The sequence below is a fragment of the Akebia trifoliata genome, chromosome 9, assembly GCF_017979445.1.
Source record: "Akebia trifoliata isolate Shusen 1 chromosome 9, ASM1797944v1, whole genome shotgun sequence".
Classification (NCBI taxonomy): Eukaryota; Viridiplantae; Streptophyta; class Magnoliopsida; order Ranunculales; family Lardizabalaceae; genus Akebia; species Akebia trifoliata.
In genome coordinates this window covers 859846-887215 of record NC_141383.1, presented here as the reverse complement: position 1 = coordinate 887215, position 27370 = coordinate 859846, and the positions used below count along the sequence as shown (strand labels likewise).

Genomic DNA, 27370 nt, shown 5'->3' with positions numbered 1-27370 from the left:
AATGTAAATCAAATTGAAAATTAACACCTAGTATGATTGATGAATACCCAATCTTTCTGTGAAGTACCATCTTGTCACAACTTCCAACCTCGCAATTATGCGAGCTAAATCTAGGAATATAAAGAATATCTTGTGATTACGCTTGCTAAATCTAATGTACTTGGGATTCATACACCATACACTCAACCAACTTAGAATTCAATTCGCAACGTCATTTTAAAAAGTCTAATGTATCTCATATGAAATCATGAGTTTAAAACATAGATTATTTTCTTTCAAAAAAAAAAAAAAATACCACAAGTGAATTCTCATTAGTCATGTCAAATAATACTATTTTTATAGTTATTACTAAGGAAAACTCATTAATTTGGTAATACATTCAAACATATTAGTAAAATTGAATCCCAAGTTCATTTTATTGAACTTTATTTCTTTTTCTCAAGAATCTACTTTTTCTAATACCAAAACAAAATTTTCATTTTAAATAGTTAGATATTGGGAATCTATGCAAAATCAAAGTTAAGGAAAATTAGGATCTATACTTATAAATTTTCATGATTTACAACTTTGTAGAAGAAACTAAGTTCAAATATTCTCTATATCATATTGTAAATGCACAACTAAACATGGCATGCATTTTTTTTCATGACAATCTTTAAAATACAGATTTAATAAACAATATTTGTGTTTGGAACTATTGGTAATAGAAAGGTTATTGCATTTCTATCTACATGTATTACTAGACTAACATGTCTATGGAATTAAACAACTATTCACGATCCCACCTATTTCCCCCTTTTTTCTTTCCTTCTCCTTTTCTTCTTCCTTCCTTTCTTCTCTTCCTTCTTTCCTTTCTTCTTCATTCTTTTCCTTTCTTTCCTTTTCTTTTTCTCTTTTAATTTTTTAATTTTAATTTTTTTACCTCAAAGCATGAGAATGAGACAAAGAAAAGGGCTCAGCCCTTATAAGAATACTTGATGGGTACTACTTCCACATAACTAAAAACTTTTGTTATATTAAAAACAGCCCCACCCCTTATCTAAACATAATTACACTACAACCCCCACTTTAAAATGACTACATACCAACCTTTTAAAACTAAACCTATTTTAATGCTTTAACTAATTTTTATATTTTTTGATAGGTAATACTTTAACTAATTAATTAATTAAATAATTAATAATATATACATATATATATATATATATATATATATATATATATATATATATATATATATATATATATGGGAAATGTTCATCACCCTAAGTTTTACCACACACTTTAACAAACGTTTTTTGTCCTACATGGGTTAGAAGTTTTGGAATGGGTTGGTTTTTGGTGAGGATGATCTCTATGATTAGAAGATCATCCTCCCCAAAAATCAGCCCATTCTGAAATGTTTAGCCCCATGTTTACACGTTGAAAAATTGTGGACCGTCCATTTTTTGCAAATCATTCTGATGGGGTTAGAAGTTTTGGAATGAGCTGATTTTTGGTGAGGATGATCTCCTCACCATAGAGATCATCCTCACCAAAAATCAGCCAATTCCAAAACTTCTAACCCATGTAAGACAAAACACGTTTGTTAAAGTGTGTGGTAAAGCTTAGGGTGCTGAACGGGACCCTATATATATATATATATATATATATATATATATATATATATATATATATATATATATATATATATATATATATTACATAATCTCTTACTAGTGCATCAAGGTCATCTTTTATTTATTTTTTATTTAATCACAGAGTTCATGATTTAATCATGATGTTTGCAATTTAACCATAAAGTTCATAAAATTCGAGACTTACTGAAAAAGTTGTGATTAAATTGTTGAAGGAAAATGTAACGACTTATTCATGACTTTTTAATAAGTTGTAGATTTTGGTGACCATGCACACCTTTAGGCCAAGGCATACGCCTCACATTATTATTGTTATTTTAAATAATTCTTTTTTTCCTTCTCTTCTCCGTCATATTCTTTTTTTTTTCCCTACTATACTTCTTCCTTCTTTTTTCTATCTAAGCAAGATTTTATAAATATTTTTCTTTTTCACTTTTATTTCTTTGTTATTGATCGCATGCAATATAATTAGAATTAGAAATAAATTCGAATATAAAATAGTAATATATGTAGAGAAATTTGTTGAGTTGAATTGATTTATGAGTAATTTTTTTATGGTATTTAGTATCACATATATGAAGTTATGGAAAAAATAATATTTAGTTATAATTTTGTAACAAATGTAAAATAGTTATCTAATGTAGAGACTTTCAACTATTCAAATACAAAACATTTCTATTTGTCTAAAATATTAAATAATGAAATATGTGAAGACTAACCTAATTTTTTAATATTATATTATTTATTTTAATAATATTTTGCATGTGAGGCTTACGCCTTGAGGTTTGCACCTTGAGGGGCTGGCCAACTGAGCACCTTGCACATCTCAGTGTCTGAAAACATTGGCAGGGACTGCACATGGCCCTTCTTTAATTGTTTATGACTTCTCCCACTTGTCTTCTCAACTCTTTGTGCTCCAGAAAGCCTTTATGCATTCCAATGAATTTGGTGAAGTGGCACCTATCTATAAGAATGCTGGGTATCTCTTATTGGTGGAAACTCACTAAGCAATGATATTGAAATTAATTCCTTAAATCTCCTTGAGAAGAGACTGTACGCATAGCGGGAAGTATTTCCGGCATGGTGTCTCCAACAATTGCCACCTTCCCAGAAAGGGAATACATCTCTACTCTTTGTGAATGAATCCTCTAATGTTATGGAAATGGTCTCTTCCATAGGTTTCAAGATAACTTTCTTCCCATCCAAATATAAAAAGTACATAATATATTCCTTAATCCTTATTATATAATATAAAGCATCCATGTGGACAATATGATAGAGAGGACTTCAATACCTTGTTTCAAGACAACTTGCAATTGTGTTTGTGCTCCAGCTCTGCTTCCTTTCTTAAAAGTAAGCTTTGTCCACCATCACTTTTCGTACCATATTTATGAACTTCGATGCTTGATTATGAATTTATTTTTATTTATGCAAAAAAGATATTTTATTAAATCATCAAAAGAGAAAGGAGTCAAGATGACCCCCAGAACAGCTTTTAAAAAAAAAAAAAAATGAAAAACAAGAAGACCAAAGGACTAATCAATCATTCGATGATTGATTATGATGCCACATTTCTTTACACTGTGCATGCACCGAGTGTGAAATATATTCTTCTCCGGGCAACTTTTACTATCTTTATGTGGGAAGATGAGCTTTTGAATAAACTCTCACTACTATGTGGGGAAAATTCCAGAAATTTTTATCTTTGCTATTGCTTCCACTCATCTCCATTCTCATAACCATATTGAGCACAATTAACTTGATGAAAGGGCACTCAAAATGACAAAGGCCTAGTTTCTCCATAAGCGAAACATATATATTGGAGTTGTCCTGTTTCCATCATACAAGGATAATTCTCCCTTCTCTGATGTAAGGTTCTTTATCAAATTTGTATTAGGTCTCAAATTTTATGAAGCCTATTGTCTGTATAAAACCCTAGTGGAGTCATCATATACTTCAACTTTAGAGTGATTATAATGTGCTCCTACCAAGGTCTAAATTCCGACCTTGAGGCATTGTCTTGGTTTGGACAAAAAACTAAGACTATCTAAGTGGAGACAATCCTGAAACATTGAATATTGTGGGATCTATGTTGTGTTCTGGTCTTGACCGAGATAGAACTGACACTTTCAACCAGGCTCCAACTTTCTAAATAGAAAATAGTAGGAGAATAGCCCTAGGGTTTTCAAAACCCACTAAATCTGTACAAAAGTTCAACGAAAATTTGGAAAGGTAAAAAATAAAACTCCTTCCATGGCCCGGGTTTTTAACCCCTATTTCAAACTTCTATCAACTTCTTTGATGGAGATCAACCATTCGTTGAAGCTCTTATGATGGATGAACTTGTTTTACATCATTATTTACCAAGAATGTTTTGTATTTATCACTTCGTAATAGTATTTAGTACATTCCTTGTTGATGATGTTAATATAAATTTTGCCAAGCTCTGATTATTTATGCCGTGATATCTTCCAGGTTTGACAATTCAAGCTAATATGTATTATAAGATGCTTATCGGGTGGACAAGCCAAAAGATCAAAGATACATATGCGACACGCAATGCGTTTGACTTCAAACATGGTACCTCCATATTATTGTATCTATTTTACCATTTTCATACATACTACCTCTATATTATACACCTGTCCTTTTGATGTATCGCTAGCATTTAAACTTGTTTCTTAAGGAATGCATTTACAGTGAGATTTAATATAAAAGTCATGAGGACTCTTATCCTCTGACCACAGCTTTCAGATGTTTTAAATGCTTCATCCCCAACTAGTTTTGCATTTGATGGCTCAACTCCATGGGTTTGTTGTGGCACAAGTTCATATATTTTTGGAAAAGCTTTATGGTCCACTGGTTAAAGCCTGTCAAAATGCTGAGATGCACATCTGCTGAGGGTGTTAAAACTAGCTGTATCATATTGGAGAATGGCTATGAATGTTGCGGCTTCATACTACCCTTCTGGTGTGGAAAATGGTAAATTAGTTACTAGTAGGCTTTAGCACTTAGACCGATTAGCTTTGTTTGGGGCTACTTACAAGACGATAGTCAAGATGCTAACCAAGCAAATAAAATGGGTCCTCCCCTCAATTATTTCTTTGAACAGGAGCTTTCGCTAGGGAAAGCTAATTCTAGATGGGGATTTGATTGCCAAAGAGTGCATTGATTCAAGGACTTGATTTGACAACTAGGTGTGGTTTGCAAGATAGACATAGAGAAAGTCTATGACCATGTGAACCAGGTAAACTAGATGGGAAATAAAATGTGTTTCCACATCATCTTTCTCGATTATGGTAAATGGGAGTCCTACCATTATTTTTTTTAATAGGTAAGCTGGACTTGAACCCACGACCTCAAAGTTGCTTTGCAATGTGTCAAACCAACTGAGCTATGGGTCTAAAACAAGATGACTCTTGATACCTTCTTGTTCTTTATTGATGCAAATAGAGTTCCGACCATTTGCGATGGATTCTAGATTTGCACCACCAAAGGACTGCAACCACTAAATCACACAAAAAGGGCGAAAAAGAAAGAATAATGGCCATTGATAAAAGGCATCTGCAGCCATCAATTACCCAAAGATTTACAAATAATCCAACCACAGCTCGAATGGATATGGCCACAACGGCTTTTATTGTGGCACACATGTTTACATTCCATCCACAGATTGATGAAAGAAAAAGTCTCAAATTACATAATCTCAAAGTCTCTCCAAATCGTCTCTAGGTGCCTCATATTTTGACATAGCAGAAGCGTATGAATCAATAGATTCAATAGATAAACAAGCAATACCTTGAAAAAAAATAAAGCAAAGAGGTAGAAAGTAATTAGAGAGAAAAGATAATTGAATTGATATGTTTGAATTGATTGAATTTCGTTTTTGAAGCTCCTTATATAGATAATATCGTCATAACAACTTAAAAACCTTCTAAATACTAAAAAGTAACTTTCTAATCTATCTATAACATATTACTAACTTTTTAAACTTATTATAACTCAATTTGAGCACTTCTAATTATAGTCTAAAGAATGAAAGTGAATTTAGAAAAAAATAGAAACTTAAAAACAAACTAGAGACCAAATAAATTAGAACAAAATATAAACTTCTTAAAGTTGATTTACAAAATATAAACTTCTTAAAGTTGATTTAGAAACTAACCAAACAGCTTCTAAAAAACTTAAAACTGAACTAATGATGTTGAGGCTCTACTCTCCCCCATACATAGTATATTTAAAGTCTTATATATGTTCCTATTAGTTGAATTTTTTTTTTTTGTATACATTAAAATCTTCCAAAAGAAAAATAGATAAATGTTTGTGAACGCTATAATTAATAGTTTGCACAATATATAATCCAAATGTGGTAAACATTACAGATGCCAAAAATCTAATCTAAAGAACAAAACAAAAGTATTTGAAAAGAGATTGAGTATTATGAGCCAAGGGTAGATGACCATTTTTGATGTCTTGCACACTCCCATGTCCCCATGTTGCTAGATACAAGAAAATTTGGTTAAAGAGGTTGGGTATATTCCCACACCAAGGAAACTCACAATATCCTGCAATGCCATCCAATTCTTCCCAAAATGGTCCTTGAAGCTCATGATTGTGGAAAGTAAACACCTTTTGAACACCCAAGAGAAATCTTTCTCCAAGCAGTTGCACAAAACTGAGATATAGAGGGCATTCACTTGCACTTTCTCAATCTGTACCTACTTTTGTTTGTAAAATTTTTACCTCCTACGTACAGAAGGTTGTGATCATCCCACCAAGTATTTAGACGTTACTTCCTTTATATTTTCTCTCTTGTAGATGTGCTATGTTAATTCTTCTTCTTCCTAATGTATTGGCCAACGCCAACGCCCATGCCCACGCCCACACCTCATCCCTGAAAGTGGTTGGTTGGATTATTATTATTTTTTAATTAAAAATAACTGTGGCCTTTCATATTATAATTTTTTCTATGGGGCACTAGATTGTAAATTGTTCAATACAGTAAGAGAAAAATTAGCACATGTGTGGTTTGGTATGGCATTATGGCATCAAACTTAATACGTCAGTGACTATCCTATCCAAACTCTGTTAAATGGTATCCACCAAAAAGCACTAGGGTTTTGTACGATAGGCAGAGACCTAGCATTATATAAGTGCTAAAGTGCCTTTATTTAATTCTAGTATCTATAAACAAGGAAAATAGTGGAATTGGTAATGATTATTGTTCAAGTGGCTTCATTATTCATCACTTACATGGGTATGGATGACGCAGTTTGCAGTTTTGACCGTTCTCTTATAAATGCTCCCGGACCTTGCGTTCTCTTTGCCACTCCTGGGATGATCAGTGGCGGTTTTTCACTTGAGGTTTTCAAGCAATGGGCTCCATCAGAAATAAATCTTATTACACTTCCTGGGTACCCTCTTTAACATTTATTTCTATTCATGATTAACATTGTTTTCAGTGTGTGAGTACCTTCGGTAAATGGGGAATCATAATTTGATGGGTCTCACTTACGAGATTTTCTATGCTAAATGGAAGACTTGATCAGATGAAAATGAACATATATTTCTTTTGATAAGTATGTGGTAAATTGGATGGTTTTGATAATCATATATTGCAACAATTTTTGTTGGAGATCTCTTAGGTAGTATCCATCAAATTATTTGGTGTTGTATTTGTGCGTATTTTGCCGCTTAAGATGGTAGAGATGCTCCTTAAGATCAACCTTTTAGTAACATCAGATTTCTCATTTTCAAAATTTTGTTGTCATTGTACGTTGTATTCAATTAAAACCAGATATGGATTGGTAGTATAATAAAATCTGAAATTAAGTGTGTAGCCTAGGTATATTTTTTACATTCATATTGCTGGAAAGGTAACTGCCCAACCCATGAAATACCCAACTGGCAAAGATTATATCTATGAAAAGCTGAACAGAGTGCAGGAGAAATTTTTTTAACGAGCTTCAGCTTAATCCAACTTCACATTGTATCAATCTTAAAATATCTGTTATGCCACCCATGTTGTTCTCTGTCTTATAAAACTGTATTCCATGGTGTCCCAGTTGTTGAACCAATGTGAAGGATCATTAAATAGGTTATATTTAGAATTGTAGCACCAATGTAGTTTTTCACTTTGTGTGCATCTTTATAAATTTTTTTAATAATTGAGACCCTCATATTAACATTATTATCAATTTTTGTTCCATGCGTAAGGCAAGGGGTGAAAGTGTCAATCATTTGTCGATCCATTTTCCAATAGCCTCATCGATTTGGCCGTATTTCTTCTCATCCTTTTGTATGTGTTTGACCCTTCTATCCTATTTCTTCTCACCTTTTTGTTTTTTGACCTTACTGGAAAATGTTAGTCAATGCCACAAGTCCCTTATCAGATAAATATTACAATGTTAACTATAAGTGCTTGAATCTGTAGCTTGGTTCACATATTGCCATACAATTTTGAGATCATGGTTCAAGTCCAGCTTGCCAACCAAGACTATAAATGATAATTACAGAAGAATTTAGAAAAGTAATTTGCAAGCCTCATAATGAGAGGTTGGCAGATATATATATTATCTAAAGTGTGAATGGATATAAATGCCCTCATATAGAATAAAAATAAGAAAAAAACTACTATTTCCAATACTCCCTCTCAAGTTGGGGAAAATATATCAATTAAGCCTAGTTTGACAAGATGAGAGTTAATAATAGAAGGATCAACAAACTTCGTAAGCATATCAGCAAGTTGTTCTGAAAAGGATACAAAGACTGTCTAAAGAGCACCAGATCAAACTTTCTCCCTGAGAAAGTGTATATCAACCTCTATATGCTTGGTTCTTTCATGAAGAATTGAGTCAGTAGCAAGCATGCTGGCAGACTTGTTATCGCAAAACAAAGTTGAAGAACCAGAGACCAAAAAATCTAACTCCATCAACAAGGATCTAAGCCAAATAAGCTCACAAGTACCAAAGGCTATAGCACAATACTCAGCTTCAGCAGAGGAGCGAGAAACCACTTTGTTTCTTTCTTTTTCACGAAATCAAGTTATCACCATGGAAAGTCAGAAGCTAGAGGTAGATCTCCTATCTGTAAGAGAACCAGTATAATCAGCATCAGTGAAGCAGGACAAATGTGATTGAGCAAACGAAGAGTAGAAAAACTCAAGACCAGGACGAGACTTCAAGTATTGAAGAATACGATAAACAACATGCGCGGGGCTTGCATGAATTGACTGACTACAATAACTACGAAGGTCAAGTTTAGTCTCGTGTTAGTCAGATAAATCAGGCGGCTTACGAGTCTCTGATAAGAAAGATTAGATAATAGATCTCTAGCTTTGGCATGGAGGCGATGATTCTGATCTATAAGAGATGAGGCAAGACGACAATCAAGTATACCAGTGTCCTGAAGAAGATCCAATATGTATTTGCGCTAAAATAGCGAAATACCATGGTGAGAATGGGCCACTTCTATCCCCAAGAAGTACTTGAGGGGACCCAAGTCCTTAACCTCAAAAACACGACCCAATAATAACTTAACATTATCAATTCACTGTGCATCATCTCCAGTCACTATTATATCATCCACATAAACCAGAACAATGGTGTAACGACCATCCACTCTTCGACGAATATAGCAAGTATGATCTGAGTGGCATCTGGAAAACTCAATAGATAAAATGATCTCAGAAAAATGTTGAAACCAGGCTCGCGGAGATTGCTTTAAGTCATACAAAGATTTGAGCAGACAACATACTCTCCCAGAATACTCCCCCTGAAGACGAAACCCAGGAGTGGGTCCATATAAATAACCTCAGTCAGATCAACCATTCAAAAGCATTTTTCACATCAGACTAGTGAAGAGGTAGGAATGACAAGCAACTAAAGAGATAAATAGGCGAATAGTAAAAAGTTTAGTTACTGAGGCAAGTGTAGCACCAAAATCCTTGCTTAAAGTCTGTGTAAATCCCTTAGCAACTAAGCGGGCTTTGTATTAATCAACAGTGCCATCTACAATATATTTGACAGTGAAAACCCATTTATAACCAATAATCCGCTCCCTAGAGGGAAGGGGAACAAGTACCCAGATGTGATTCTTTTGCAAAGCATTCATCTCAGCAGTCTTGACTCCACTCCACTTATGACCTCGTAGAAGCTCTGATACAGATCAAGGAACTCGAATTGAATCAGTAGCAACAAGGTAAGCTTGATAAGAAAGGGAAAGCCCCTGATAGGAAACAAACTGAGTAATAGGATGATCAGTAACACATTCCCACTTACCTCTGCGAAATAGGCAAGTGAGAGTCAGAATAGAAGGAACGGGAATAATAGTAAAGAGGGGATACCTAAATCCAAGGTGGAAGTTGGCAAGGTTGGAGAGGGGCGACGAGAGTAAACCTTAAGAGGCGACAACGATAAAGATGTATCATGTCTAGGAAAAGATTTCTGCAAGGAAAACGAAGGTGATCCTGCAAAGGAATAGAGTCTTGCAAAAGAGATGAAGATGGAGAGAAAAACGGAGAGGGTAGCACTTTAGGAGATGAATCCTACAAAGAAGGTGTAGCGCCAAAATAAGTAACATTTTCAAAAAAAGTAACATCCAAATAGTGAATTACACGATGAGAAAGGGAGTCATAACAGCAATACCCCTTTAACATAAACAAGTAACCCAAGAAGACACAGCGAACGACTTTGTCATTTGATTTCGTGCGATGATGTGTCCTGTCCTGAACAAAACAAGTGCATCCAAAGACTCTAGGTGTAATGAGGAAAAGAGTGATATCAGATTGAAGAACATGAAAGGGCAACTGTCCCCTTAAAAAGTCACTTAGAACACGTTTAAGGAGAAAGGCCGCCATGAGAACTACCATATTCCAATATAACTTGAGAACATGCATCTCTTGAAGAAGATAACGGACAATATTCATAAGATGGCGATTCTTGCACTTTGCCACCCATTCTGTTCAGGAGTGTAGGAAAAGTCAACTGATGAAGCATACTATGCACATGAAGATGGGATTGAATCCTATCAGAAATATATTCCCCTCCGTTATCAGACTGAAGAGATTTAACAACGGTGTTCTATTGGATCTGAATCATTTTAAAAAAATTAGCAAAAATAGGGAGCACCTCTGAACGAGAACGAGTCAAGTAAATCCAAGTACAACGAGAATAGTCATCAATAAATGTAACATAGTATCTATGACCATTAAAAGCAGTAGTAGGGGAAGGTCCCCACACATCAAAATGAACTAAATCAAACATTTTATTAAATCGATGCATGCGAGGCCATAAGAAGTACGTGTGTATTTAGAAATCTCACACAGAGCGTTGAAACTTATATCTATTACAAGATGTTTTTACAGTAGGAAATAAAGAACATAAGTGCTGGAAATTAACATGTCTTAAGCAAGCATATCATAAATCTAAGATCTAAGAAGAAAAAATTTGACTCTCGGAAAGTGGAAGCATGGATGCCGGAAACGCAATAGGTTAAGATCCAAACAAGTATAACCCATCTCTCTCATACCCCTTGCCAAAAATCCTTTTAAAGTCAGGTCCTAAAAAATATAGTGAGTAGGAAAAAAAGTTACGGAGTAATTTAGAGATTTTGTAATACTATTTACAGACAAAAAGTTAAGAGATAGGTTAGGGATATGAAGCACATAGTCAAGAGAAAAACCATAGAATGAGAGGATGGTACTCTTGTTGTGGATAAGAGTAAAAGACCCATCAGCAAGACGTACCTCCTTATGAGTAGCAAGAATAATAGAAGACATATAATGGTTAGACTCGCCGGTCATGTGATCAGAGACACTAGAATCAATTACCCAAGTTCGAGGAGCAAAGTCAGATTGAGTAGCATGAAATGTAGAAGATGTACCTTGAGGCATAGTAACTGAGGCCACAGTCGAAGATGAGTGAGTATGAGCATGGATTTGATCCCTTACAATACCAACAATTTGAGTCTATAGTTGTTACAAATCAATAGTGCCACGGGAAGCAAGAGTATCTAAAGGAGGGATTGATGATGACTCTACAGTAGCAGCACAGGGAGCAGACTGTCCCAAAGAGGGGATAGCAGAAGAGTGCACTAAATGAGGATTAGCTGAAAGCAACGGGCCTTCTTAAGACCAATCTTCCTACAATGGCTGCAAGTAAGACCTCTTCCTTTACCATGGTCACAGCCTCTACGATTTCGACTCTCAGATCCTTGAGTATGAGAGTTAGAACCCGAATTAGTTACTAGAGTTATCTGTTTTGTAGCTGGAGCAAAGACAATGCCAGGGGCCTGAGTCTGAGAGAATTATATGGCGATGACGCTCATCACTATAATGGTTGCAAATGTCTCAAATAAAGAGGATAACGGTGTGGTGTTAAATATCTGAGTTTGAAATGTTTTGAACTCAAGACGTAAACCCATAAGAAACTGGTATGTCTGGTGTCTAGCAATTCACGTAACCACATATTTAATAGCCTCTGCAGACAGCTCAGCCATAAACTCATAGTGAGAGAGCTCCTCCCAACGAGACTGTAGGAACCCAAAGTAGTTAGCTACACTATAAGTCCCCTGGGTAGCCTGAGCAATGTCTAGATAAAGCTTGTAGATCCTTAAGTCATTCCGAGCATGAGCATATGTTTGACTGAGGGCTGACCACAACGAAGAAACAGTCTTATATACATGACCATGGTATAGATGCGCTGCTCTATGAAGTTAAAAAGTCATCCAAGGATAGTATAGTTGTCAATCTCCCATTGTTCAATTTTGGGATCAGTAAGGGTGGTTTATTAATAGTGCCCAACAACCATCTAAATTTCTTCTACTACTCAAATAAAGCCTAACTAGCCGAGACCAGGAATGAAAATTTCGACCATCTAAAAGGGCATTAGTAATGCGTTGTGCAGAGAGGTGTGCTCCAAGAATGGAATTGGAGTCCTTGGTCTCTTGATGCGGTGTCATTGCTTACTGTGAGTAACAAAGGTAGAAACTTTGGTTTGAAGGAAGATCACTGCAATCGAAAGATAACAAAAGGGCCAAGTAGAAATCACTACAAATGGCTTTGCTGCTGTTATAAGCCCTCAAATCAGATTGAACTAACTGTGTGGGGCTTTAAGGAACCCTGTATTATTGTCGCAAACACCAACACAGCAATTTGCTGCTGTTGTAAGTCTTCAAAACAGACTAAATTACTGTCGTGGGGCTTCAGGGCACCCTGTATCACTGTCGCAAATATCCACATTGCAATCTGTTGCTGTTGGAAGTCCCCAAATCTGATTGCTGCTGATTGCTGTTGTCGTGAGACTTCACATAGCCCCCAGATAAGGCTGGCTATTGTCGTATGACGTCAAAACAAAGGTAATACAGCAAGTTGCTGTTATCGTGGGTCCAAAAATATTGCAGTCTGCTATCGTATGACTCTAAACACAGGTTGATTACTGTCGTGGGTGCTAATACAGCAAGTTTCTGCTATCGTGGGTTCAAAGATACAGTATAATAGTATCACGGTTTTATTATTAAAAAAAAAGGAACCCTATTGGAGGGCACAAAAAATCACAGCACGAATCACAACATGTGGAAGAACCCTAGAAAAAGTTTATCGCAACATGCGATAAAGAGGGTATGAATCGACAATAAGAAAAAGAAAAAAAAAACCGAATGGGAGACTCTCTACCAAAGTTGCGGCTAGGTTAGTATGTCTCAAGATCTAGGGATTTTGAGAAAGTAGGAAAAAAGAAGAGAGGAGAGGAGATGAGAAGAAACTTCAGGCTCCCAAAGGAAATCAAAGAGGAGAACCCAAAGAGAAAGTGGGACGTCCTCTAGATTTGCTCTGGTACCAAGAAGAATTTAGAAAAGTAATTTGCAAGCCTCATAATGAGAGTTTGGCAGATATATATATTATCTAAAGTATGAAACGACATAACTGCCCTTACATAGAATAAAAACAAGAAAAAAACTACTACTATTTCCAATAATTACTACCCTCTGTACTTACAATCCTGATCATTACATTTTTCATTTTTCTTTCATTCAGGTATTGTGTGGCTGGAACCATAGGACATAAGTTGATGTCGGGTAAACCCACCAAAATTCATGTGGATAAAGACACTCAAATTGATGTGCGATGCCAGGTTGTTACTTATTGCTTACCCTTTTATATCTCAATTTTTGGGTATATATAGTATATATACATCATCATTTTGATTTGGGCTTCTCATGGTTAAACATAACCTAGATGCAAGCCCAGGAATTCAAGATTTTTCTTGTTGATCAGTAAGATACTCACTTCCATTAAATTTTAGAATGTAAATTGATCTGCGCAAGTATGAGCGGGCCTAATATTTGGCTGTGAGGACCTTCCTCATTTGTGAGAACAGTGAACCTTCCTCCTTGTTTAGATCGCCATGTGCTTTTCTTGTCTCCTTTGGATTATTTGTGAAAAGTTTGGGATTGTCATCTGAATATTTAATCCTGAAATTCGATAATCCAAAAGTACTACTATATATATATATATATATTTTTTTTGACATACTGTAAATATTTGGAAATGTTATCTTTAAAAAAAATCAAAAAGTAGAACTCTTCAAAATAGGAATAAGCTACCAAAAGCTATCAATTTTTGTGAAATCAGAAGAAAGAAAAATCAGTTGATGTTCTGGACATGGCTGAAAGTTTTGTACCATCTCGAAATATCTAATTATTGGTTTGAAACAAGTTATGGTTTTTTATGGTTTTTAGTTAATTTATCTTTCTAGTTTCATTCTTAAATTTCATCTCCTTGGCTTGTCCATCTTCTTGCAACTTTGATCTTCAATTTTCTCGATCAAGATTTAGCAGTAACATGGGTCTAAGAGGGAATGTTTTCCTTTCAAAAGAGACATTCGTTTTACTTTTTTATTTCCTTTTGAATTGGAGAAAACAAAAACATTAATTCCTATACAATTTACACCTGTTTCAGCAATCAAATAGAGGTGTACAGAAAGGGGAAAAGAAAAGAACTTTGCTTCTTGTATTTGAAAGAGAAAAAATTAGCCTCTTATTCTTTTTTCTTCTTGATGAGCTAAATATTTTGCCCTTGTTTTATATTTCTTAGACTCTACCAACTATTCTGAATAAATTGTTTGTGTTGTAGATTCATCAGCTATCTTTTAGTCCCCATACAGACGCCAAAGGAATAATGGATCTTGTCAAATTTCTCTCTCCAAAGCACGTAATACTTGTTCATGGCGAGAAGCCTAAGATGGCCTTACTAAAAGGTCGAATCCAATCTGAATTGGGAATTAAGTGTTATGATCCTGCAAATAATGATACAGTTCACATCCCTTCAAGTCAATTTGTGAAAGTAGACGCCACAAAAACATTTATTGAGAATTGCTACAATCAAGACTTAATGTGCTTAAAAAGCATAATTTCAAGAAATAATTCTATCTTGGATTCCCAAGACATCAATCCTTTACCATTGCAGCAGATCAGAGAGGAAAGAGTGTCTGAAGGGGTCTTGGTCATGGAGAAAACTAAAAGAGCTAAGTTGGTGTGCCAGGATGAACTTTTACCATTAATTGGAGTCGAAGAACACACGGTTCAGTTTGCTTATTGTTGCCCTATCCATCTACATGGTTTGGAGCCTATGAAACCACATGCGCCGAGTGTCAAATTATTAGATTTGTTGGTTGAAAACATAGATTCTTCCTCTGAAAATAATGCATTGCTGCCCTTTTCGGACAATTGGTCTTTGCTTCATCAATTGTTCCTAAAAATTTCGAGCGAACTTGATGGAGTGCGCATCCAAGAATTTTCTGATCATTTACAGCTAGAATCATTTAATGTTTCTATTTGTTCGAATGGTAACTGTCCTTACAAGATAAAGGACTGTGTTGGAAGCAAATCAACAATATTCTTTTGTTGTAGGTGGTCTTTGGCTGATGAGAAGTTGGCATGGCGAGTAATTTTAATCATGAAAGATTTGGAATCATGGTGCAAATCGAAGCCATTGAAAGGGTCAGAAGTCGAAAAATGACATGGATGAAAGTAGCATGAAAAGCTTGGGTAACACATGCCTTGGATTGAAAATGTGGCTCGAGATAGAGTTGAATGTTGGAAAAGGATTCTTGTTTGCTGACCCCAATATTTAAAGATTTGGATTCAAGCGTTTAATTTAAGAACATTTTTTGGATGACTTGATGAATTCACATGGAGTAACATGTCAAGTATTTCCCAATTCGAGAGGAATTCGAAGAAAATTTTTTGGCATCTTTCAGCACTTCAACTTAGCTTTAAGACAAGTAAATGCAACTCATGTCTTTGAGCTTTGGCACCATGTTTTACTGATTTTTTTGTGTCATGGGATCTAAATCTGAATCAGAGCTGCAATGTCAATGTAGTTTTATTACCTAAATTAATGATTAAATACTCTCTAGTTTTCTCATGCTTTATTAGACTTATAGCATGCTTTATTATTTTCCTTTTTAGTAGGAGAATACATTTTATATATATATATGGGTCAGGTTCAAAGGACAACCATTTCTACACACATATAGACAACGTGTTTTGTCTTATATGGGCAAAAATGTTTGGAATGGACTGATTTTTTGTGAGGATGATCTCTGTGATGAGGAGATCATCCTTGCCAAAAATCAGCTCATTATGAAACTTCTAGACCGTCCAATTTTTGTTGAAAAATTATAGACCGTCCAATTTTTGTTGAAAAATTATAGACCGTCCAATTTTTGTAAATCAATTTTGATGGGGTTACAAGTTTTGGAATGGGATGATTTTTTGCCAGGATGATCCCTCATCACAGAGATCATCCTCACAAAAAATCAGTCCATTCCAAACATTTTTGCCCATATAAGACAAAACACGTTGTCTATATGTGTGTAGAAATGGTTGTCCTTTGAACCTGACCCTAAGGTTCAAACGACAACCATTTCAACACACATATAGACAACGTGTTTTGTCTTATATGGGCAAAAATATTTGGAATGGGCTGATTTTTTGTGAGGATGATCTCTGTGGTGAGGAGATCATCTTTGCCAAAAATCAGCTCATTATGAAACTTCTAGACCGTCCAATTTTTGTTGAAAAATTATAGACCGTCCAATTTTTGTAAATCAATTTTGATGGGGTTACAAGTTTTGGAATGGGATGATTTTTTGCCAGGATGATCCCCTCATCACAGAGATCATCCTCACAAAAAATCAGCCCATTCCAAACATTTTGCCCATATAAGACAAACATGATGTCTATATGTGTGTTGCAGGAATCCGACCCTATATATATTATTTTTTTCCTTCTTTTTATTCCCATTTTTGTCTCAAATATTTATATATATGTCAAACTTACCCACATATTTCTTATTTAAGTTTTTGGGTTCTTTCAATGCTGAAGTATGTTTTTCTATGGGTATTTTACAATTATGTATTTTTCTGAAATTTCCGGTCCAGGTATGTTTTAAAATATTTATTCAAGAGGGTCATATTCATCTTGGTATCTATTTATTTTTACCAAAATGGGTATTCTTTGTACAGGACATTAAACTGAATTTATCTTTGCAATTATTTTTATTTTTTATTTTTAGTTAATGACTGCTTTTGTCAAAAAGCTATTCATTTAGTTGAATTTACCATCATTTTACTTTCTTCTTATCGTGGTTATCCCCACCCTTCGGGTGAGATTAATTCCATGATCACACCCACCGCCCCCTCGGAAAGTTCTACGTGCAACTGGTTGAGTCGAGGGTCAATTGGACCTTGGAGGGTGGTCCTAAGGAATTCATTGCTTTGTGAGGTTTTGCACACTTGACCTACCCTTTTTAAGGAGTTTATCAAGGTTCGGTTTGCCACTAGGTCAATCCTTTGTGGTTGAATTTACCTTTATATACCCTTATTTTCAACTTGAAATAAACTCTAAACTTCATGGGAAAATTACTTAAAAGACCCTAGCGAAGGGATTTTTTTTTAATTAGTCCGTGAGTTTTGGGCTGTTGTTCAATGGCCCATTTGGTAAATTTTTATTTCTTTAATGGTCCCCAATCTCATCTCAAGTTATAATATTTTTGAATATCCAAAATACCCTTTTTTCATCTTCACATACTTAGGTTTTTCAACGACGATTCTAATCATTTTCAATGATTTTTTTATTGTGAATGGTGAATGGACATGATATATTTCTAATTGTGAAGTTTTATTTATTTTTATTTGTTTTGTTTTTATGGTTTATAACAAAAATTGAAAAACGAAGCTGAGATTCGAAAAAATGTATACAATGTCAAGCTCACCATTTTTTTTTATTTATTGTCGAGCTCACCATCTTTTATTGTTGAGCTCATCAATTTTTATTTATTGTCAACCTCACCAGTTTATTTATTGTCAAGATTACCACTTTTTATTGTTGAATTTGACAATTTAAAAAAATGTCAAACTTGACAATAAAAATGTTGAACCCAAAAAAATAAAAAAGTGGTGAGCTCTACGCTGGTAAAACCCATCCATTTTTGTTTTTTGAGTTTTCTGACAAAAATACATGGAAAGATCTATTAAAAACTTGACATAACAACTTGTTTAGATGATTTCAAACCAAAAGAACCATCCTTGATTGATTTTCATTCAAAAATGAAATAATAAAAATTGAAAAAATCATAACATTTTACATACATCTTCAAACTGCTTGAAAATGAATTCTTCTTCCTTCTCAAATCCTTTCCATCGGAATGGAGTCTCTGAAACTCGACAAGGATGTTGGAAATCTTTTTTTTTTTTTGTTGTTGTTAAAATGGTGAATTCATTTTCAACATTTTTATTGTAAGAGATGTGTAGTGTGGGGTTCAAAGACTGATTAGAAATAAAAGTTTTACTAAATGGACTATTAAGAGAAGCCTCAAAACTTTGAGCCTAATTAGAAAGAAATCCCTCCCAAGATCCTTTTAAGTAATTTTCCCAAATTTTAAATATGGGTCTACATTTTTGTAATTTTGTAAAATATATATGATCTTTTATTTGAGTTTCACAAGAGGATTAAAAAAAATTGCTAATGTGACCTAAAAGTGGGTACTAATTTTGGTAAAAATAAACAAATACCAAAATGGCTATGTCCCTTTTGATAAATATTTCAAAAATGTTGACAAATACATGGCCATTTTTGTGCTTTTTGGTTTTTTATTTGTATGCACTTTGTGTGGGTAATCTTGATTGGGGTCTCTGTATATTCTTTCTTGTCTATTTTACCAAAATAGTCTACCATTTAGTCGAAATTACTGGTATAATCATGTTCTTGAAATATTTATCAAAAGTTCTATATATACCCATTTTAGTATTTATTTATTTTTGATCAAAGAAGTTACGAGGTATCTTCAATAGGGACAGATGTTTTAACTGAATTTACCTTTATACCCATTTTCAAATTCATACAAATGAACTGATATTTATTTCCAAACAGGTGTCCGTTTAGCTGAATTTACCTTTATACCCTTATATTATTTTGAACATGAAATAGACCCTCAACACTAAATAAAGTGCTGGCTTTTTTTTCACAATTTTGAGAAACAAAGCATTGATCTTATAAGGCTAAAAATAAAATGTAAAAATCTAACCGCAGTACCTGTTTTGGTAAAAATAAATAAATACCAAAATGGGTAAATACCAGGTAGATTCCCAAATCCTAAGGGATACGTGCCAGGTGTCATTAAATTAGTTGATAAACACATCAAATGAGTATATAAGTTAGTAACACTAGAAACTTCCTCATTTATATACTTCACGTGAAATTACACAAACAGACATTCGGTACTTGTTGCTGGTTAAATTTGATAGGCTGATAATGACCGCATTTAATAATAGATCCGACATCGTGGCCATCCCGACTTCGACTAATATAAAAATAACTATAGTAATTTAAGAATATTTACTAGACCAAGTTGAATCGGATCGAACAAGTCTAACTGTGCTTGGGGATCCGACCCGAAACAAACTAGGCTCATAATGACCGCATTTAATAATAGATCCGACATCTTCACCATCCCAACTTCAACTACAACTAAAACGAACTTATATAAAAATAACTATAGTAATTTAAGAATATTTACCAGACCAAGTTGAATCGGATCAAACAAGTCTAACTGTGCTTGGGGATCCGATCCGGAACAAACTAGGTTGATAATGACCGCATTTAATAATAGATCCGACATTGTCACCATCTCGACTTCAACTACAATTAAAACTAAATTATATAAAATGACTATAGTAATTGAAGAATATTGACCAGACCAAGTTGAATCGGATCGAACAAGTCTAACTGTGCTTGGGGATCCGATCCGAAACAAACCGGGTCTTAAAACCATGGGTTCAAATGGAGAATTGTTAGTTTGGGTTGGAATCAAAACAGGTTATATGTGATGGACACAGATTTGTCTGTTGTTATGTCCAGATTGGATCAAGGATGATTTTCGATTAATAAGGATCAGATCGGGACCACACCTGATCCAATAAAAATTAGATGGGGCCTTTAATTGGATCCCACTATTTTGTCAATAAGAGATGGATCACGTTGGGATGGGAAGAAATTTGATTTAACCCACAAAATATAAATAAGAGAAACATTTTCCTTACTAATAGAGTAAGATTTTAAGTCTTACTAAGGGTCGTTATGCTTAAATAAATTACTACATCAGCAATCCAATACTACAACCCATTAAATTTGATTGAAAAATTCAGATTAATTTTTTTTTTTTTTTTTTTTTTTTTGAAAATTGGATGGCTACTAAGCGTCCACATAACTCCAAAACTTTAAGTTGAAATTCAACAATGAAAATAACATTTTTTGAAAATTTTCTTTTACCAAAGTTCATAGAATTTTGTCTTCTACAATGCTGAAGCATCGGATCATTATTTTTGGATGTCACAAGGTGAACTTAAGGACCTTAGTAATGATGAAATCCTTATTAACTTAGTGAAGTTAGTCGAATTCGTTGATATCGATCTAATAGGCTATAAAATTGGATCCTTTTTAGAATTTGAATCCCTTCAACTAAATCCAAAGTTGACAATCCTAGATGTTACATTCAACTATTCAAGCACTCCAAAGTGAACCCAAACTTAAAGATCAGGGTTTACTTTTTTTTTTTTTCAAATTTCAAGTAAACCTAGATTGAATCAAAATTTTGTGGTTTGATCGGTCTAAACAGTCAAGTGCCCAATCCAAGCTTGGGTCGGGCTTGTTTTTTAATTTATTTAAATATTATTTTAAAAAAATATCTTTAAAAAAATTATAATTGCTTATAAAATATTAAAAATGATAGTTTGATGGGTGAGGCGGGGGTGGACTTTTAAAAGTTTTATTAAGTGCAATTTCAAGGTTAGGGTCAATCTCAAACTTTCGTCTGAATTTTGGTTCGGGTTCGAGTTCGATCAGGTTTCTAACCATATTCAAATAAATCGATCCAAACTTGATACAAACTATCGATTAGATTCGTTTTCAGATCGAGGTCAGACCTTAAATTCGTGTCAATTTCATTTTGGATTCGTTCTCAAACAAGAGTAGATTTATCCTGAGGGCAATGGGGGCACTTGCCCTAATATAATTTTCAAAATTTATTAGAGGTCATGACTTATTACGACATATAAGAAAGGCAAATAAAAAAATCCGTTAATATTCCTCTTCTCCAATAAATTTTTTAAAAAAAGTCAACTATCTCAATGGTTGAGATCAACCTATAATAAGGTTGACTTTTGTAACATGTGTAATGCATGATTTTGATCAATCAGATGGTTGTAGACACGATCCAACGGTGTAGATTCATCACCGTTGAGTCTTTAGGGTGGGGAAGAGCAGCACGTGAACAATTTAAAGAGTACGTGAAACGGTAGGTGAGACATCAAAGTACTGACACCAAACCCCATTAAAGACAACCCATTTGAAAAGGTAGGTAGGCGTGATCGTGAAAGTCGCAATACATGTCTCTCATTCTGCCACGTCATCACTTTCCTGTCAAATATCGTTTGGAAAATACTTCCTTATGGATGGATTCACCCTGTTATGAGAACAAAAAATAAAAAATAAAAAATTAAAGGGTCCCCATCTTCAATTTTTAATAAAAATGTGTAGTGGGACCCTCCATTCAATGATTTCATCTCATCTAGCAAGAATCGGTCTGGATCGGATCGGATCGGATCAGATCGATTTGAGGCCAATTTTATAACAATTGTATCAAATATTCAGACAAGTTTAAGGTTTCGAGTCCATTAAATTATTATAAATGAATTTTTGGATCGAATTAGGTCTATCCAGGACCAATTTGATAAGGATAGGATCAAACCCAGAATTAATCTGATAGGAATTGGATCGAATATTCTCTAATTATTTATTTATTTTTATTTTTTTATCTTTTAAGAGTATTTCACTATTGGGATCCAAATCCAATAAGATAACAACTAGATTGGAAATTGGATCAAATCAGATTTGATATACATAATATGAACAAGGTTGTGATATTACCATAATTATCTTTATCATAATTTAATCCTTAATTCAGATCCAAAGTTATCAGAACATACTAGAGTTCAATCATAGGTGGGATAAGATTTAAAATCTCGTCTCAAGGCAATATTTTAATGAAGAGAAAAGTATATATCGATTGAGACAACTTAGATTTTTCAAAATATTTTGAGATAATCTAAGACTTTCAATGTTTCTAAATCAATGTTTCTAGAAATAACTTTCTATGCAAGTATTTATTTTCGAAAGTGGATCCTCTATGGCAGAAGTTTCCTGTAGCAACATTTGAACGGTCGTAAGTGAGCCACATCAGTGAATCAATAAAATCTAGCACTTAAAAAATTTGGAGCACAGTGACCATTCATTTTTAAAGACTTCGATCTCTCTCTCTCTCTCACACACACATTAGTGGAGAGAGTGCTACATGCAGCTATAGGAAACTTTTGTTACAGAGGATCCACTTCAAGCTAGTCATGCAGCTTTAATTAATGGCCCATTGTCTAATGTAACAAATATTTGTACTGTAAAATTATACTCTTTTGCAAGAAAGTTTTGTGTGCCTTTCTTAATGAAATTTGATTGGACACACAAAAATTCGTGGTGATTTATGATCCACGAAGGCAATTTGAAAAATCGACAAGTAATCACGTTTAAAGTTTCATTTTATTCTAGAATATTTTAGCAAGGACTTTTGGAATAAAAATTTCTTAGGTATAAGGCAATGGCAAAAAATAGCCAATTTATTTTTAAAAATCAAAATAGGGTTATTTACTATAGTAACTCATGTCTTTGACAGAAATGCCCTCACATATAATTTCTCTAAGAAACCCTTAAAAAATAATCTTCTAAATTGTAATTTCTCCTTCTCAACATTTTATATCATTAAAATACAAAGAGAGAGATTCATTCTCTATATCAAAACCTACCAAAAAGTTATTGGAGTAGACCAAAGAAGCTTTAGATTTAAGGAACTGTAGTGAATCTTGTAAATTTATGCACTCTCATATTCGATCCACAATCTATTGAAAATTTTCATCAAAAGTTATCAATCTCTTCTCTATTTCTTTCAATTTTTTTTTTAATTGTTTATATTTTCTTAATACATTTCTCTTTCATAATTATGTAAATGGAAAATGGCAAAAAGAAAAAAAAATTGATTTTATGAAAATTTTGCAATTTTGTTCATCAAATTTACCTAGTATTGAACCTTAACACTAAAATATCGTATTATAGAATCGAGGCTTAATGGTACCTGTCGCCGAGGTTTAACACTATGGACATTTTTCACTCTGTTAGATAATTTCATCGAGTTTCGACAATCGATACCGCTGAGCGTCGGCATTATAATACATTCCAACATCAAGATTCAACACCTGCTAAATTTTATAAACAAAATCACAAAAATTTTGTAAATCAAAATTTTCCTACCATTTTCCATTTATATAATTATGGAACATAAATGTATCAAGTTTATAGGAATATATAAATAATTTTAAAAAATAAAAAAAAATACATAAAGGATTGATAACTTTTGGTAAAAATCTTCAATAAATTATGGATCGAACATGAGAGTGCGTAGATTTATAAGATTCATTATAGTTCCTTAAATATAAAACTTTGGTACTCTAATGGCTTTTTGATAGGTTTTGGTAGAGAGAATGTATATCTCTCTTTCTCTTAATATTTCGATGGTATAAAATATTGGGAGGGAGGAAGTTACAATTTAGAAGATTATTTATTAATGATTTTTTAGAGAAATCCTAGGTGACAGCATTTCTATTCAAAAACTTGACTTACCATATCAAATATCCCTATTTTGAGTATTAAAAAAATGACCCTTTTTTGCCATTGTCATAAACCTATGAAATTTTTATATTAAATTTTTTTTCAGAAAACATTCGAATTTTTGTGGAGACTACAATGAATATTAACTTTAGAAAATGAAATGCTTCAAATTGTCTTGAAATGTTTCAATCAATATTTATTTCATGTTTTTATCTGATTGAAACATTTCTTCGAAATTTTCAAACTTTGATTCCTAATTTAAAACAAGAATTACTCAAATCCAAGGGTTTAGGAATTATCAACTAATTAAGTGTAATCCATTACATTTTTGCATGGAATTATTACAACTTAACCCCTACCCCCACCAGTTTTTTGAAGCTACAAAGAAACCAAGTGCCACATGTCACTATCTCACTTGATGAATATCGAAACATGAATGTAAACGAATAACACCAAAAACTTTCTAGTTATTGATTTTTCACAATAAAATTTATTTTTAATACATTTTTCTCATAAATTTGGTAAGAAAACAAATATCACAATATTACATGGATCCAAACTTAATGTTGTTCTGACTTTGCCCAAACTCAATCATGGTTTCAAAAAACAATCGAGATCGAGACCGAGATGAATCTCAGTATCTTTCATGAACAAGATGTGATCGCCTAACCCGAGATTTACTTACTTCTTCTAATGATGTTGTTGTTGTTGTTTGATTCTTCGTCTATTATTTTCGTTTTTCGATACTTATGGATAAAATCTCCTGTCTTGTCTGAAATAATCAAGATGTCTAGTCAAGTCATCTCGGTATCAATAATAAAGTAGATGAAAAATGTCATAATTTCACCTTAGTATGTCACTTAGCGAACCTTACGGCCGAGCCATGGCTACTCGGTCGACGCCTAGGTACCACTACATCTCCACTCGAGCCACATACCCCGGCAGCGTGCCTTAGCCAAAATCCATTCAATTTCTTCCTCATGATCTTCTTCACAATTGTGTCACTCTCTGACGGAGACGACGATATATTCCTCCGATGACCTCGATCTGACACACTATTATAGCCACCACTATTAGACTCAATTAAGCTATATAATTGCCTTGAAATTTTCTCAATCTCATATCGATCAAGTAAAGAATTTTCCGAATATTCTTCCATACTATCATGTGTTATCCTCGTCGCTTCGAGCTTGAATCGAGTATCTTTAGAGGCTCTTTGGGTCCGTGTGAGATCGAATTCTCGTATCGACTTCCCCTCCGAACCCGATCCTTGCTGGTACCAGGCCCATGCCGCAGCTCTTACGATGGCGAGTTCATCATCTGGGCTTGATTTGGGCTTCTTCTTCTCCATGGATGGATAGGAGGGAGAGATCTAAAGGCTTAGTAGTTAGGGAAGTTGTTGTTCTATGATACCTCCCTTTGTTTTGTACCTTTTCTCAAAGGATAGTTAGGCCGCTACTTTCAATGTACTGAGATTTCTTCTTGTATTGCTGTCAACATAGCTTTAAGACTCGGTTTGTTTTGGACCGGATTATCAACCGTTGAATCCGGCTCTCCCAACCCGGTTCGAAGCACTTTAAACGTTTATTAATTAAAGTAAAAAAGTACTTAAAAGGTCATCTATTTTACAAAATTACCGTTCCTGCCATTCTATCGAAAATCCATATTTTCCTTCCCAAAACCAATCGTCTTCAACCTCTTCGTATAAAAAATTTAACCCTTATCACCTATCTTAAGATTTTATCTTTATCAAGTCTCAAAGCTAGGTATAATTCTTGAGAAAATATAAATAATGAGATTTGGTAGATTAGGATTTTCTCTAAAAAGAGGCAAAGTATAAAACAATGGATGAACGTAGGATTCAAAATATTAAAAGTACCATAGAGGTTGAAGTTGACTGCTTTTGAAAAAAAAAAATAAATTGGATTTTTTGAAAAATTAAAAACTATAGGATTTTTAGTAGAAAAATCTAGGCTTTATTTTTTCTTTCGTAAAAGTTTTAATTCTCTGTTGGTAACAATGAATTGAAGAAAAAGTTGAATGGATATATCATAGAGATTGGAGATTATGAAGATGATTGGTTTTGAAAAAAATATATAGATTTTTAGCTAGAGGTTGAAGATGAGGGTGTTTGAGTCTTTTCAATTAGTCTACGTAGAAAATTAAGGTCAAGGGAGGCATGTTGTCATTAGTATAAAATACAAAGAGCTATCTCTAATATTTAGTAAAATATTGGGGGGCGTGTCTAAATAATCTTAAAATTATGTTACTTAAAACTCCCTCATTAAAAAGTTAGACTAGAATCCTTTAGCAGAAAAAAGAAAAAATTCCTTAATAGTTTTTGAATAGTTAACTTTTGTATCCATAATTTGATTTACTACAAATATTTTACTCATTTAAAAGTTATGATGAGATATCTCAAATGACAAACATCATTAGTTATTTATAATGATATTGGATGTAGTGGCTAGAGCCTCCCTCCAAAAAGTGAGAGGTCTTGAGTTCAACCTTTACATGGCCACCCAAAAAGATTTTTCTGACTTGCCTTTATGTGGGGTACTGCATGTACCCAAGGGATTTGGGTTAGATATGGTTCTCTAAGAGGCTAATTTCCTTACTTCATTGTCAGATCTACATACCCGGACATCACCATCATAAAAGAACAATAATTATTTTTATTTTTATAAGATTTATATTTCTCGTTTTAACATTTGTGTAGTATTTTATGTTATGTAATTTCTATTGTACCCTTATTAACTGTTATGGGCACCCCAACTTTTACTCATTACACCCTAATTCAAATTATAAAAATAAATCAATGGGTTGTGAATATGTAAAAGTTGGGGTATTGATAAAATCTCTCTCTCTCTCTCTTTCTCTCTCTTTGTTGCATTTAACTTGAACCAAACCTTTGTAATATTTGAATGGTGCGTGTTAATTCAGGGTGTGATAAAAGTAATGATAATATGACTACCCCACGTGCCATACTCACAATACTCTCCTAACGTGGGACGTGACAGAACCGTAGGGTTTCTTTCATCAGGATAAACAACTGCACATATTTATGGGGATGTCCAGTTGTATATTCTAAGGCATAAAGTCTATGATTCCAGCACATGCCATGTCAAGAGTATTTTGAGTATGCCACATGGGGTAGTCAGATTATCAAGACTCGTATGATAAATAAATCCCTACTGTTATATCAATGCCCTATAATTAAACTTGGTATATTTAAGCAAAAAATACAACGTAATTTACATAATTTATCACATTTTATTGGATTGGGAACTTTATCAGATTAAGAGATGGTCAGTCCAAATTCGATTTGATAAATTAGCTAGTGAATCAGATCTTTATCATAATTTAATCCTTAATTCAGATCCAAAGTTATCAGAATAGACTAGAGTTCAACCATGGGTGGGATAAGATTTATAATCTTATCTCAAGGCTGTAGATATGTGGAT

General features: G+C 33.8%; 2 protein-coding genes across 3 annotated transcripts in view; one reads left to right on the top strand and one right to left on the bottom strand.

The window, feature by feature from the left end:
- CPSF73-II (cleavage and polyadenylation specificity factor 73 kDa subunit-II) overlaps positions 1–16061 on the top strand; it is a 34945-nt gene extending 18884 nt beyond the window's left edge. Inside the window, exons 10-13 of one of the 2 annotated variants that reach the window (XM_086454209.1) lie at positions 4113–4217; positions 6910–7051; positions 13669–13765; positions 14767–16061. In XM_086454209.1, the coding sequence (XP_086310335.1) occupies positions 4113–4217; positions 6910–7051; positions 13669–13765; positions 14767–15651 (1229 nt within the window). In that variant the 3' untranslated portion in view covers positions 15652–16061. The remainder of the gene's footprint in view (positions 1–4112; positions 4218–6909; positions 7052–13668; positions 13766–14766) is intronic. The other variant, XM_086454210.1, reaches the window with a different exon arrangement.
- An 8284-nt stretch (positions 16062–24345) lies between these two features.
- Positions 24346–25385, bottom strand: LOC147393978 (uncharacterized). Its single transcript, XM_086454213.1, has one exon. It carries the CDS (start codon positions 25255–25257, stop codon positions 24763–24765), a length of 495 nt encoding a protein of 164 aa, XP_086310339.1. The 5' UTR covers positions 25258–25385; the 3' UTR covers positions 24346–24762.
- Between the last annotated feature and the right edge of the window lie 1985 nt (positions 25386–27370).

What these genes read in the sequence shown, in the direction of transcription:
- LOC147393978 (XM_086454213.1), bottom strand. Translation starts at nt 25,257, where the DNA reads ATGGAGAAGAAGAAGCCCAAATCAAGCCCAGATGATGAACTCGCCATC.